The sequence below is a fragment of the Coffea arabica genome, chromosome 2c (assembly GCF_036785885.1).
Source record: "Coffea arabica cultivar ET-39 chromosome 2c, Coffea Arabica ET-39 HiFi, whole genome shotgun sequence".
Lineage (NCBI taxonomy): Eukaryota > Viridiplantae > Streptophyta > Magnoliopsida > Gentianales > Rubiaceae > Coffea > Coffea arabica.
Genome location: NC_092312.1, coordinates 34254991 through 34271186, shown reverse-complemented (window position 1 = coordinate 34271186; position 16196 = coordinate 34254991). Strand labels below are relative to the sequence as shown.

Genomic DNA, 16196 nt, shown 5'->3' with positions numbered 1-16196 from the left:
TAGTTCACCAAGATATCTAAGGTTTCTTCAATTAACTTTTAACACCTCATGTCACATAGCCCTTTTTGCGCAAAACTCCTTCTAATCCTCCAAATTTATTGTACACACCTTCTAATCCTCCAAATTTATTGCACACACCTCACTATGAAACTTAACATGCACCAAATTAAACATGTACCAAGGTAAATAATACAATAAGGGAAAAACCATGATACAACTATTAAAACAACCAAGAATTTAAGACAAGTATGTTCAAACAAGAGGTATAAAGACAAGTAAAATTTCGGAGCCTCACAAAATGCACATGCATTGCACATGTATAGTGTGTAATTTATCATAAATTGCTTTTCCAATTAGGTAAATCACTTAATAATTAATTTAATTTCTTCTCTTTTCTTTAGTCATCTCCTATCTTAGTTGATCTTGGATCTGTTCATGTCCTTTTTTAGGTTTTGTTATAGTGTAGTTTAGTAGTAGATAAAATGAGTTATTTTTAAAGCAATAAAAACCCATTGCATTTGAATGTGGTAAGATGATGAACTGACAAACAGTTAACTATCCACAAGAGAAAGAAACAGTCAGAACCCTCTTTTTTTTTCTTTTTTTTTTTTTTTTGTAAATGATTCGAACTATTACACAGGAGATGGGACTCATTTCCACCTTATTTGTTTCCGCTTCTTATTTTTCCATCTTTCATTTAGTTCATATTGACAATTACACGCGAGATGGGACTTCTTTCCACCTTATTTGTTTCCACTTCTTTTTTTTTTTTTTCCTTCTTTCATTTAGTTGATATTGACAATTACTTAATGATGCATATTCAAAATACTCAAAAAAATCTAATATAGTTGAAGGTAACATGCACACAATGGGCTTGTTTAGATATGGGATTATTTATAAAAAAATTTTTAATTCCATTATAATATGTTTTTAATCACATTTTTATCTTTTGAACTACCTTTTTTCTTACATATATTACATCACAAAAAGTATTATAGTATTAAAATATATGACAATATACAGGATAGAGATTTGTAATAATAGAAATCTTATTTGAATTAATAAATATTTTACTTTATCTCCATAGATATACATCCCCCCTACTTTTAAACTGCACACTTTGAGATTTGCTTCTAGTTTGCAACGACAAAGGATAATTTTGTTTATTTTCCATTCTTGTGACACATAATGTGAAGAACGTCTCATGCAAAATTGTTTTGTCCTGTTCTTGTATGTTTAGATACCTTGACAAAGTTATTTTATTCATGTATGTAAGCCTATTCTTTGTCGCGAGTATCTTCTCACCAATTTTTGTGGCTTCACTTGTCTATTTCTTAGATTTTCCTCAACCACTTGATCAGCATATACTTTATGAAAACTCTTTTGGACTAAGTAGTTATTTAAAACGACAAATGATCATCCATTTCAAGAAATGAAGCACTATCATCCAGGTATGGTGATATGTTTCTTTTCGTCATTCTTTCCCGCTTGACTTTTCCTGAGAGTAGAGATTTGTGTTTTCTATTTTTCCTATTAGTTTTAGCTTCAAAGAAAAAAATATGAGTAACAACTAAGAACAAACTACAATAATGAAAAAATCTAACTAAGTGAACTAAAAAACAGCAAATTGTAATGACTAAATTACCCAAAAATTGATAAACAAATTAAAAAAGACTTTTGTTACTAAAGAAGAGATAGAAATGCCAAATCACAATTCCATTCTTTCACTATTTCAACAAGGAGAGTCAAATTTGGCTTTTAGCCAATCTCCTTGAACTATGACAATATAATTTGATAAGCCTAATCTACTCAGGCTATTTCCTAAGATGGTGAGGGGCTAGCTTTGAGGGTCGCTATGACATTGTATCCTCACTTGTAGCAACTTTCATGGAGCTTGACATATCTATAACATGTTACCAAAAATCACCGCAGTGAGATTTAAAATCATTCTTACCAAAAATAGTGCCAGAGCTTTCCTGAATGTATTTGGATAGAGTATTATTTGAAATATTATTTAAAATAAATATTATAGTAATATATGTGACATAAAAAGATAGTTAAAAAATATAAAAATATGAATTAAAAAATATATTTATAATACAAATAAAATATTACGTGAAATAATCTAGCATTCCAAACACACTTTGGTAATTTCATGAGGTTTCTACCTCGCACATGGCTTTAATTTGTAGCCAGCGTTGTGCAAGATAGACTTTTTGGCCTCTCTGGCCGCCGTGACCAAGCGCTATTGGCCTCACATTGACTTTCCACCGTAGCCGATTTTTCCTTTTGACTCTTTATGAATTACAGGTGAAATTTGTGTCATCAGGTAAGATGTCTATTAACTAGAGGTGTCAAAATGGATGATTTGGGTGGATTTGGATTGGATAAAATGGGTAATGAGTATAAATAACTCAATCTATTTATACCCATTTAAATTAGATGGGTATAAATGGGTAAGTCAAAAAATAAATTGGATAACCCAATTATCCATTTATAACTCATTTATTTTAACTTTTTATAAACTCATTTAAATTCATTTTTGCAAACTAAATTATCAATTTATACCGTTCTTTGTACCCATCATTAGTTTTAAATATTTACTTATAATACTCAATAAGCCTAATTATCAATTTTTTTCCATTTATACTCTATGCCACAAAATTACATGTTATTTAATAATTGAATAATAAGAATATAAAAATTTGAACTAAGTACTATAAAAGTTAATATAAAAACTTAATCCAAAAATTTTGAACCTCTAACATTTTTTTCATAAATAAAATTTAAAATTTCATTTAAGAAAGATAAGAAAAGAGGCTAAAACTTATCATAAATTGGTAATGCTGAAAAATAAGCAAGTTAACAAACTAAGAGAAAATAAAATAATAAATTAAAACCAACAAATAATAATAATAATAATAATAATGAAACAAAATTAGTTAACGTCATGACAAAATGAAAATTTTGAAAAAAAAAAAGAGGTGGGGGAAGAGAATTCTAAATGGGTTAATTGGGTATTATTGGGTAACCTATTTATACCCATATACAAAAATTTAAGATACTCATACCTATATATTCATGGATGAGTATGGGTAAATTTAGTTAATTGAATTGGTTTATCACCTATACTATTAACCGAGCCACTGAGTCAAGAGCTCATGGTCATCACCAAAATGGAAACTAAAGTCCTTTTTTGAGTTGAAGATTAGGTGTTCGAATCCTATTTATAGTAAAAAAATTTAAAAGAAGTGTCAAAATACTCTTTTGATTTAATAGATTCTTATATCTATTAATTCCTTATATGTAGCATCTTTAGTCTTCCCTCTCGTCTAAAATAAGATAAATTAAATTATAAAAATATTATTATTATAAAAAAAAAAAGGTAATATGTCTATCGCCAACAATCTTACAGCGCGTCCTTGTCAGAGCTTGAGCTCTCCATCTATTTAAGCAGCTCCAATCCGAGATTCCTTCATAGCAAACAACAGCAATTTTAGCTACTCTCTTCGCCTTTTCTCCCTACATTTCCAGTACACTAACCAAGGACCATGTTGTTTGCTTGTGCTATTATTGCTCTCATTATTGTGCTTTTCAGCCACTGGGTATATAGGTGGAGAAACCCCAAGTGCAACGGGGTATTACCACCAGGTTCGATGGGACTGCCAATTATAGGAGAAACAATTCAGTACTTCACCCCTTATGCATCAGATGATATTCCACCATTCGTACAAAAAAGAGCGGCTAAGTATGTCTATCTCCTTTTATTTTACCTCTTATTTTTTTCATACTCTTCTCATTTCTAACTATCCGATACAAAATTCGAATCTTGAACTAGACTATGAAGAAAACTCTAATAACCTCTCCTAATCATTGGATCAACCTCAGTACTCCAGTGGTTGTCTAACCACTTCTTAACCAGCTATCACATATAAATTTTAACAATATTACAGCAGTAACAGTTAAGGATATTTTATCTTAACTAGCTTTTCTTTGTTTCTTTTTTTTTTTTTTGGGAATTTTCAGGTACGGGCCAATTTTTCGCACGAGTATAGTTGGGGAGCCAATCATTGTATCGACTGATGCTGACGTCAACTACCGGGTCTTCCAGCAAGAAGGTAATGCTTTCCAAATTTGGTATACTCAGAGTCTCTTCCAGATAATTGGGAAACAAAGTGTAGTTGCCCATCATGGAGACTTCCACAAGTACCTCAAGAGCTTAACGTTCAAGTTTGTTAGCCCCGAAGCCTTAAGAGAGAAGCTAATATATGAAATGGATGAGAGCACTCAAGAATCTCTAAGATCTTGGAGTAAACTTGGAAAATTAGATGCTAAAGATGGAACTGCAGAGGTAAATTCATTAGCATCCTACTATTTGATTATATTAATCAGGACGAATTCGGACTATACGTACAGAGCATTGCTGAAAAGTAGTAATTAACAATCTCATTTTCTCCAGTTGGTATTTAAATATGCTGCCAAGAAGATGCTTGGCTATGAAGAAAGCAAGGATCAGCAAAAATTGAGAGACAGTTATAAGGCATTCATGGATGGCTTGATCTCGTTTCCTCTCAACATCCCTGGAACACCATTCCATGCTTGCTTACAAGTAATCAATTGTTATTGTTGTTGTTCGTCATTTGGAATTATTTTTACATTGAAAGATCGATGTTCACTATACCTACAAGAAAAAAAAACATATTCATTATAAATATATGACTAAGTAAAATATATATGCTTTCATATATGCTGTATCAGATTGAACGAACGATATGATTTTCATTTTCCAGGGACGCAAGAAAGCAATGAAGGTCATCCACGACATCTTTGAGAAGAAGCGCTCAGGCAATGATGCAGCTGCGAATGACTATGACTTTGCGGACCATTTACTCGAGGAAATAAAGAAAGAAGACACTTTTTTGAATGAAGAAATTGCGAGGGACCTGGTATTTTTGTTTCTGTTTGCTGCCCATGAAACGACTTCAACAGCTTTGACTGTGGCCTTGAGGTATCTAGATGGCCATCCACGTGTTATGGCTGAACTAAAGGTCCGTGACTTTCCGAAACAATTTCTCCCGTTATCATCCTATTTACCCTTTAATTCTCCAATTCTTGTGCAAGTTCAATACTTAAATAATTATTATTCTATATATACTGACAGTATACATTGTTATGATTGGATGTTTACACTAACAGAATAGGTAAGATTACTTTATATTTAAATAGTCAATTATTTTTGTAGAGAGAGCATGAAAATATTCTTAAAATGCGAGAAACAGAAGGGTCTGCTGTTTCATGGAAAGAGTACAAATCTATGACTTTCACGCACATGGTACGTTTCAATTAACCAGACATTTCATTGTATCTATCATTTGAATCATATAGTGAGCTAGACCATTTACATCTTAAGTTTTGTTGTCTGCTGTAGGTTATAAATGAAACAGTTAGGCTTGCAAATATTGCCCCTGGGATTTTGCGCAAAGTTGTCAAGGAAGTTGAAGTAAAAGGTATAATTCAATATGTCACTTGGCATCTTCTTGAAAATCATTTGTCACACTTTCTTTATTTTGGACCGATGATGCCTTTCTCCTGCAGAAAAAAGAAAAAAAGAAAAACTCTCTTTAGTAACTACTTGGGTTGGGCATTTTTTCATGGGAGTAATTATACAGAAAATAAATGATTTGTTTCCTTTGTTCTTCTTTTCCTCCATTGTAACTTACAGTTTAAGTGCGAATGATTTGCAGGTTATACAATTCCTGCTGGCTGGACGGTAATGGTTTGTCCACCATCTGTTCATTTGGATCCTAATCTATATGAAGACCCCCTTGAATTTAACCCATGGCGATGGGAGGTAATTTGATCATCGACAAATTTGAGTAATTTACGCACAAGAAAGACAAACTTACAGAACAAAAGTTAAATAAAATCAAGTAAAAATAATTCAGGTTTTTTCTGCTGTTTTTTTCAATCAAAAGGGCAAAGAATTACATGCGGGATCCAAAAGTTTCATGGCATTTGCTGGTGGTACGAGGCTTTGTGTTGGTGCTGACTATGCAAAGGTGCAGATGTCAATTTTTCTGCATTACTTGGTCACAAAATACACGTAAGGATTTCCAAATCACAATTCCCACCATCTTCGCTTAAATACATATAGAAGAAGCTAATTCCTATATAGTATAAATTGATGTCCACTTAACTTCTTCGGTTTTTTAATATGCATGATTGCAAGAAGAAAGTGATAACTGATCAAAAAGCTTGTCTAATTTGAATTTTCAGCTGGAGAGTTATCAACGGAGCAGAGAGAATCCGGACACCTACTGGTATTCGTTTCCCCAAGGGATTGCATATTGAGATTTCAGAGAACAAATAGATTTTAAACCGGGCATGCACGAATAAAGCTTGTACTTTCATAAGCGTATTTATGTTGCAGTAATTTACTGTCATATTGTAATTTTACCTTCCAGCTGAGTTTCACTACATTGTAATATTGCAAGTATCCTAATAATAACATTTAAAGTGGTGTCTTTCTTGACACTATTGTAATTGTTGAAGATTTTATAATAGTTGCAGTTTGAGCTTCGACTAATTGTTTTTCTTCACTAAATCAATACAATGATCTTATTTACGAGGACAAATCAAGCCAAGAAACAATATATATGTGTGTGTGTGCATATACATGGTAAGTATTACTCCTTCCTTCCATCTTATAAAGTTTGTCGCACTTCAAGAATTGCAATTTTTATTAATAGTGGATAGAATTTGAAACTTGATGTGTAGTTTGCAGCTCATAAAGAATTGCGGGACCATGATATTTGTTCAATCCTAGGTTTTGTTGAAAATCTTTTAGATATTTAAAAGTTTTACCAAATTTTAGATTGTTGTGGTCTTAATTATTTGATAAGTGTTATACTACAAAAGTTGTTGTTTTAGTTTCGGACTCATAAAAAGATACATGCACTGAACTTTTACGGAGTGTCTGAGAGGTAAATGACTAAATGAAGAAATTAAATAGAAATATATCAACTAATTTATATAATTGACAAATAATTCGGAACAATCCAACAAAGAAAGAATGGCAATATCAATGGTATGGAGGGGGATTTTCTATGTCCTGGCCCTCTTTATCATGGAATCTATATGTATTGCAGAGTGGGTTTTTAGAAGAGAGCCTCTCAATGGCTTCCAAACTTCTCATTCTTTTTTCTAGATTTTTGTATTTATTTTAATACATAAAAAGTAATGGGTTATAACCAACCTTATCACCAGTCAAATTTAAAATTTAAAACTTTCCCACTATCTACATCATAAACCGTTTATAGTTTATTTTTTATTCTTTAAATCCTTTTTACTCCTTAATTAAAGACAAATGCTCATTCGTATGCTATTTTAATACATTTTACATATTTATAATTAAGAAATATTTATCACTAAACTAATCCTATAATCACCCCTACAAATGAGCTTTGCAAATTACAATCACGTTTCAAAAAAATCACAAATATGTAGTTGAGGGGGTAAAGTGCGACTAAATGTAAAGTTAAGGGGTTTACTATATTTAATCCTATAAAAAATCGCAAGAACGGAACATTTTTTTTCCCCTTTAGGATGGCCTGACATCCATGTGCAGTGACCAAAAAATTTCCCTTTCTTAATGAACGTAAGATGGCCAATTTATTTATTTTTTAAAAATGAATAGGGTTGTTTCAGATCCCAAAAAAAATAAATAAATAAACCCAGGTTCCTCCATTGTTATGATTTTTTTCACCATTATTCTAAGAAATTTGCTAATTTGAGTTCTTTATGGCAAAGAATGAGATGTATGACTAGACCTTTTTTTTTATTTGCGTGACCAGTCTATTGTTGACAAAAGTTTAAATTTTTTAAAAAATATGCAAAAATTAGGGGAGATAATATTAGGAGTTTATAGTAAATTTACCACACTTCTGGTGTGGTTTTCGTTTGTCCAATACCATGAAAGAATATTAGAAACCATTATCAATTATTACGCGCTAAGTAGAATTCGGAAGCATACAGCATGATCAAGAAACAGCAGAACCAATTAGGACTAAATTTTGACCCCCAAAAAAAATTAGAACTAGATGCCACTGGCACGTTACCGTAACTTGCAATGACAATTAGGACTATTTAGCGTTTTTTTTTTACAAGGAATTAGGGCATTGTAAAGCTTATTCTGGCAAACTTTATCTCATCAGTGATTTGAGTATATTATCAAGTTATTGAGTATACTACAAATCCTATAATCATGCTCACATTTTCCCCACATTTCCCCCACGTTTCTCATTCCAATTAAGAGTCTTCCAATTTAAGAAATGTTTATCTCTTAACTAATCCTATAACTGCTCCTAAAAATCTTATAATCATGCTCACGTTTTTCCTACATTTTTTCCACTTTCCCACTCCAATTAAGAGTCCTCCAATTTAAGAATTTCACTCCAATTAAAAGTCTTCCAAAACATAGTATCCTCATTCAACTTTCTTGCGTACTCACTCCAATTAAGAGAACTTTCTTGCGTTTTTTCCAATAACTTATTATCTCCTTCAACCTTTTTATGGTATCCATCTTAGCCCTTAACCTAATTTCACTATGGAACATGTTCGCCTACAAGCATTTCAACGACAGTTAAATTTCAAACTCGCAAGATTGTCAAGGAGGAAACATTTAATTAGAAAACGAAACGTACACCGCAACAATTCCACATGGCTGTTCGAAAAGTTTTAGCAATTTTGCGTTGACGAAAGAGAAATTTCACATCAAATTCGAAGGACAAAATCTCAACTACACCGATTAAAACATCGTTCGCATCAAATTAGAAATTTCGGTATTGTTTATTCTTTAAACATTTGCATTTCCATTATTTTTTAAAATATTATTCCCAATAATGTAATATTTTCGATTGATTATTGCTGTTATTGTCTTTCATCTTTAAATAGAAGTGAAATGTTAGGTAATAGGTCATCGTTTTAGACTTAATTTCTCATGATTTAATAACAACTTACGCATCAGTAAGCATAAAAATTTATTTTATGGTCAGAGTAATAGATGTCCATCACTGTTTTTATGTCATCTTTTTCCCTATAGCACAAGTATTGGTATTTGACTTTTGATGGAACCAAGTTCCCTCCAGATACAAAAATGATGGAATTTGATATGAGAAATTTCTTACGATAAAAATTTACATCTTCAAATTGTTTGCGGCTTAGTTTAGATTCTTGGAGTTCGATAATTATCTATATCTATATGTATTCAGGAAGGGGTTTTTAGCAGAAACCCTCTCAATGACTTCTAAATTTCTCATTCTTTTTTCTAGATTTTTGTATTTATTTTAATACATAAAATGTAGTTGGTTATAACCCACCTTATCACCCATCAATATTCCCACTATCTCACCCCCACTATCCCACTATCTTAACTCATCCTACAACCACTCCTACAAATTCTCTATTCCCACTATCCCACTATCTCACTCCCATTCTCTCTCAGTTTCTTATTTGTTTTTTATTCTCTATTCATTTTGTAAATGTATTGATTTTGTTTCTTTTATGAGCAGTAGTGGAAGATATTATGTGCAGAGACTTCAGCAAAACTCAATCTTCTTGCGGATAATTGGAAGTATATTCTTGCCAACTTAATTTTTCAGGTCGGTCCCCTCTGCTTTTTAAGTATGTTTTGCTTTTGCTTTGCTTTTTGTCATGAATGATATTGCGTTGATTTTCTAATTATCCATTATTTCTGAAAATTTTTTACAAAATCTTGTCAGAAATCCTTTTGGCAAAATTGCATTCTAGCCTTTCTTTTTTTTATCATTTTCTCTCTGCATTGACTGCAATAATTTTCACTTCACTTTTAATGGGTGGGCTTTCAAAATTGGTAGAAAGAGAGTTTATTAGCATTCAAATAACTGTTCTGTGTTGCATCTTTTTGAGATGTTAAAGAAGGCATGAAACTTCTTGAAGGATGGTATCCTACTTTTTAGAGTTTGAATCACAATATTACCTTCATTTTTTGTATTTTTGTATTTTTGCATCCACTGGATTAGAAAAAACGCGTCATTCTAAGCTTAGATTATGTTCAGCAGTGATGCCAAAGACCTAACGATATCTATATGAAAAAAAAATTCAAGGGACATAATTATATATCATACCAGATATCAGGAAACTAATTGCATAAAGAAAATAATCCTAACTCATATTTCGGCGCTCTACCTGACTTAAGACGGCGATTTTTTAAAAAAATCTTTCTCTTGGTATTTGAAAAATTCCGAATTCTAACTGAACTTAAACCAAAAGAATAAATTAAAAATTATAGAGGCTGCCAAATTAAAAGACAATATTGAATTGAATATTAAAAAATGGTTTAAACATAGTAGGGACTACGGACCAAAATCTTTGAAAAACAATTCTGTATCCAAAAAATTAAAAAAAAACCTATAAGAACAAACTCATTTTCCCAAAAAAAAAAAAAGAAAAGAAAAGAAGCCTATAAGAACATACGCCCTTTTCTAAATTTAATAATTTATCTACATTATGAACATATTATAAACTAATACATTCCTTTTTATTTAATATTAAAAATTGATTTTAATATACAAGTGATAGCAGAGGGAATGATGCAGTTAGCGACATGTGAAAAAGCCGAAAAGGACAAAAGCAATTAGAGGGATAATTTCGCACAAAATTCGTGGGTCAAAGTGCAATTTGAGGTATAGATGGGAGGCATTTTAGTGCATTTATTGGTTTGTTTTCAATAAGTGGTGGTTGGTTTTGCGGGGTTTGGGGGGTCTACATGTACCAAAATATATTTTTATAGGGATTACTTCATTAACTATGGGTGCTAATAACAATTCTATTGGTGCGTAATTTTCATTTGATTACAACACAATTGTATTAAATTCTATTGATGCTACTTCTATATTAATTATTGTATTTTTTTGTTAACAATTCTCATACAATGTATCACTTACTACGCATAAAATAAATACAAAAACTATTTATTTTTGATTTAATATATATATTTTTTCTAGATCAAATAAATGAAAATATTGCCTCTCTTCAAGTTCGACAGCCATCCGCATCACCAATACTTTTGCGTGATCATGATAAATATGCAGTTTTTTATATCGTCAAAGATCGTGCATTTTCATTTGTAGTACATACTCCACAAAATTCAACATAGTTCATTAAATCATCAATTTTGGCTTTCGTACTAAAAGTGGATTGGTGTGAAGAGTGTTCGCACCTTCAAGAAAGATTATCAAATCGAATGCTTAGTATTTGTAAGTATTTCATTTTAACAACATTCAATTACATTCATTTGTAGAAATATATCATTCCCCTTTTTAATATAAATTTTAATTTTTTTTCAAGATCCATCTTTCGAAAAAAGACAGTTCTTGAATGATATACACATTCTATTATATTTCAAACTATTGTTAAACAGATATTACATTTAAATTTTGTCGGTTCAATTTTTTCACCTTTATTTGTTCACCATTTTATTTTTTTCAATAATGTCAGCATCGTGCGTAGCACGGGTATTCACACTAGTGTATAGTATTTGATATTGTCATGATGACAGTTTCTGTACCTTTAGGCCAAAAGAGTTAGTGTTTTTTATCACAAAAAGATTGTCATTATCTGATTCTTTATCACTTTGTTCTATATTGTGATGACGTGGTCGACACTATTGTTAGATAATTAATTTCATGTACTTTTAATTTTAACATATTTTTTTGTATTGTATATAACATTTTATTTATCAAATAGGTACAATGTTAACATACAAATAAGAGATTCCAGTGGTAACATGCATCTTAATTTACAAGACAGACATGCATGATTCGTATTTGATTGTGATGTTTCTTATCTCAGAAAATTACAAAAGAAGGTAGAATTTCTTGATATATATTTATTTTTTATAATGCTATTTATAAACTATGTAAAAAATAAACTAATTTTGAATTTCATACGTACTTAATTCTCAGGAAAATGGTGATAGGTTGTTCAACCAACGAATCAATTTGTGCAAAGATCGTTCATTTTTATTTGTAGTACGCACTCCACAAAATTCAACAAAATTAATTAAATCACCAAATTTGACTTTCGTACTAAAAGTTGATTGGTGTGAAGAGTGTTCGCACCTTTATGCAAGATTATCAAATCGAATGTATAATATTTGTAAGTATTTCATTTTAACAATATTCAATTACATTCATTTTTATTTATATATCATTCATTTTCTATTATTTTTTCAGAATCTATTTTTCGAAAAAAGACAGTTCTTGAATGATATATACATTCTATCATATCTCAAACTATTATTAGACAAATATTACATTTTAATTGTTTTGATACAATTTTTAATTTTTTTTAATTTACCATGTTATTTTTATTTTTTTAATAATATTAGTGCCGTACGTAGTACGGATATTCATACTAGTTCTATATAGCAAGAATGGTACGGGCCTTCCCACCGTAGGAACGTCAATCTGGTCCCATTTAAGCACGACACGTAGCTTAATTCTGGACGGCACCAGACAACGCATGTGGTGCTCCCAAAACTCTGACACTGTTTTTTATTCTCTTTCCCCACAAACACCAAAGCAATATCGTGTACGGGGATTCCGGCAAGTTGATATAAACAAATAAAAGAATAAAAAATCTATTCGGCCACACCTCATAATTTGATTTTGATGGACACGACGCTGGGGATAGTCATAATTTACCCCACTAAAATTTTGCCGCTTTAGTTGTTCTACTCCAGGCTGACAAATTACGAAAACAACATTTCTGTTAAGTATTGTTTCATGATTAAGACAATCAATCATGCGATAAAACTAGTATTTTAACCAATGCTATGCACGGACGGAAAAATATGGTCAAACACGATATTATTATTTATTTTTCTTATGTTCTCCTCCTTCGTATCACTTTTTTTACCTCTCAATCTTCCATCTCTTCAATATTCCCCCTACTTTTCTTGTCACTTTCTGAATCTAACTTTCTCGCATCCTTATAACATTTTTTCGTTCCTTCATTTCCTACTCAATTTTCTTGTATCCCTACAACCCTTTCTCGTTTCACCAAATCCTATTTTTTTTTTACTCTATCTCGCTCCCACCCAATTATCCTATTTCTTACCCAATTTTACACATCACTTGTCTCCTATTCTACTATTATTTTCATCTATTTATAAATGTAAATGGTAACCTATTTACTTGGTTCGCCTATTAACAAATGAGTTTGCGTATGTAATTTAATTGGATTCAAATGGGTGACCAAATTAACTCATTAATTAGTGGGTTTGAAATTGACAGATTTGGATCACTTATTTTGACTTAATTAAATTAGACGTAGATTCAAATCAATCATTAGTGGGTAAATCTAAATTACTCTAATAATTATAATCTAAATTTTGCAAAGATGTATTCATCGTTTTCCTCTTCTTTAATTTCTATTATTTTATTTTTTTTTAATTTATCCTACTTCCTCCATTCCTTTCATAAAAGTTTAATAAATTTTGTGAATGTTAATTGATTGTTTGCATTAATACCTAAATTATTTTTAGATTGTTGTAAAGTGACAAAATTTGAAACTCACTAGGATTACCATTTTAGGCTAATTTAAGCAATTTTTTATGTTGTTTCTCTTTCTTTAGGTAAAAATTGATTTATTAACTTGATATGTTGATAAGATTTACTATTTTGTTGCTAAACAAAATGTGGATGAAAAAGTAAATAAAATTTAGCAGTGGGATGTGAATGGGTGATTGGATAATCCAAACTCATATAAAACTATATTCATTGATGACTCGTCTATTTTGAACCATTAACTAAGTAGGAATATACAGGTTAACCTAATTATAACTTACCCAAACTCACATGAATCATCTAATTTGATAACTCTTCCCTAATATTTACCTTTCCTAACTCTACAGTCCTATCTTTTTAATCCTTTAATTATTTAGGATTCATTATCTCACTTTTTATGTGTTTTTGGACATATAAAAAGTTAGAATTATTTTTCCAAGTTGCAACCTCATTTTTAAGTGTTTTTAATCAAATAAAAAGCTAGAATTGCAATCATCGAGAAAAAGTAAACTTTCAGATGTAAATTTGGTGAAATACAATCTTTTTATCAAAATTTTGCTAAAATACCACCAAAAGCAACCTTCTAAATACACCTTTATTAATTTAAAATTCATACATAAATTTTCTTTACATGAATTTTTTGGTGTACATGTGCTAAATGAAAAGTCATCTAGATGCTTGCACGATATTAATATTGAATTTATTCTAAGTGCAAATAAAATGTCATAATTGTTATTTACATACTCCAATTTAGTGTTTGAGTATAATTTCAACATTCAAATCTTAAAACTTTAAAAATATAAACCTATTGAATAAAATCCAACATAAAAAATATAAAAATTATAAAAATCAAACCTATTAAATTGCCTTAAGCTTGCTAAATACAAAAAAAAGGGTAAGTTTAAGACTGCAAGAAAATTGATTTAGTAATTGTAACATAAATTATTAAAAAGTAAGAGTAATTGAATATATCATTAGAAGATTTTGATAAATGATTATTGTATCCAGAAGGAAAGTGATAAAGAAATAATTGGGTGAATAACTAAAAAAAATAGGACTAATAACATTATCTCGAGGATTTGGCTAGATAAATTAATCCTCTTTAATGAAGGAATAAATGGGACTAAAGTGATAAAGATATAATAGGGTAAATAATTTTAAAATGAGACTAATCAATTATCCCTGAAAATTTTGGCTTGACAAATGTATTTTATTTAATTAAGGAGTAAAAAGGACTTAAAGTATAAATAATAAATTATAAACGGTTTATGAAGGAGATAGTGGGAAAGTTTTAAATTTTAAATTTGACTAGTGATAGGATTAGTTATAACCCATTATTTTAAAGTTTTAATTAGATTTTATGTATTGAAATAAATACAAAAATTTAGAAAAAAAGAATGAGAAGTTTGGAAGTCAGTAAGAGGGTTCTTGCTAAAAACCCCTTCTGCAATACATATAGATATAGATATGGCATCGCTTTTGTAATATAATTTATACTCTTTCGATTCCATTGAAAGTGTCATACTTTTGATTTTAAAATGTTTTAAAATATTTATCATATTGCAGAAGTCAAAGCACATTTTAGTTTTTTTTTAATATAACATTTTTTTCTAATCATATGCATGTTACTATTCAAATTTAAAATTTAAATTTATCATGGTAAATTTGAAAAGAGAAGTACAAACATCACAATTAAATCACTATTTTTAAAATATTGGATTCTCTAAACATGACTAAATAATTGAGATGAATGGAATATATATAAATATATATAAAGATAAAAAATAATTAAAAATATAAAAAAATAATTGAAAAATGTATCCATAACAACACAAGTCAAATAATATTTCAAATAATTTTATATCCAAACACAGCTATCCATTAATTATGATTGCTTTTATAAAGATAAGGAAAATAAAAAAGTAGGCCCGTGCATTCGTAAATCTTATCAAAGCAACCTTGGGGTAAACCGCCAAAGGCACACGCAGCACCGCTACGTGATGTTCGCATTTGTATCATATGATTTGAAGGAAGAGCGCAATATGGACTTGAAGGGATTGGCAGGATTGTCAAGATGATTGCAAGAGCATCTTGCACAGCTTTCCAACAAGGCAACAACTAGTCTTAAGCACGTGTTTAGGTCCTTTAGGAAAGCTGACGGTTGAAAGAAGACTTGTTTTCTTGTAAGCCTATGAGCATTTATAAATTTGTTGAAAACGATTGCAAGGACGTCACTAGAAAAGTCTGTTTAATTTAATGTAATGATTATCTTTCATCAAAGATTGCAAGGATATTTTTAGAAACTCCGCTTAATTTAATGTAATGATTATCTTTCATACCGATAAAACAACGAAAGATTTTGGGGAAAAATCTATTGCGGACCCACAACTACCACACGTAATGTAATGTAATGATTAATTAATTCAATTTAGTTGTAGATATGTAATGATTATCTTTCGTACCGATAAAAATATGATTTTGGGGAAAATTCTATTGCGAGACCCACAACTACGACGCGCAAACGATTATGAAGCGTCCAATCCTTTGTTTAATTTAACGTAATATATATATATATATATATATATATAT

General features: G+C 30.2%; 1 protein-coding gene across 1 annotated transcript; it reads left to right on the top strand.

Moving 5' to 3' along the window:
* Nucleotides 1-3466: 3466 nt before the first annotated feature.
* LOC113718020 (cytochrome P450 87A3-like) lies at nucleotides 3467-6543 on the top strand. Its single transcript, XM_027242922.2, has 9 exons — nucleotides 3467-3748; nucleotides 4027-4351; nucleotides 4460-4609; nucleotides 4791-5048; nucleotides 5243-5332; nucleotides 5429-5507; nucleotides 5745-5851; nucleotides 5976-6103; nucleotides 6277-6543. The coding sequence occupies exons 1-9, from the start codon at nucleotides 3552-3554 to the stop codon at nucleotides 6368-6370; spliced, it is 1428 nt and encodes a 475-aa protein (XP_027098723.1). The 5' UTR covers nucleotides 3467-3551; the 3' UTR covers nucleotides 6371-6543.
* Nucleotides 6544-16196: the final 9653 nt, after the last annotated feature.

Excerpts from the sequence above, each read along its gene's own strand:
- LOC113718020 (XM_027242922.2), top strand. The coding sequence starts at position 3,552 with ATGTTGTTTGCTTGTGCTATTATTGCTCTCATTATTGTGCTTTTCAGC. Across the intron at positions 3,749-4,026 it reads GTACAAAAAAGAGCGGCTAA|GTACGGGCCAATTTTTCGCA; the intron begins GTATGTCTATCT and ends GGGAATTTTCAG. Across the intron at positions 5,508-5,744 it reads CAAGGAAGTTGAAGTAAAAG|GTTATACAATTCCTGCTGGC; the intron begins GTATAATTCAAT and ends AATGATTTGCAG.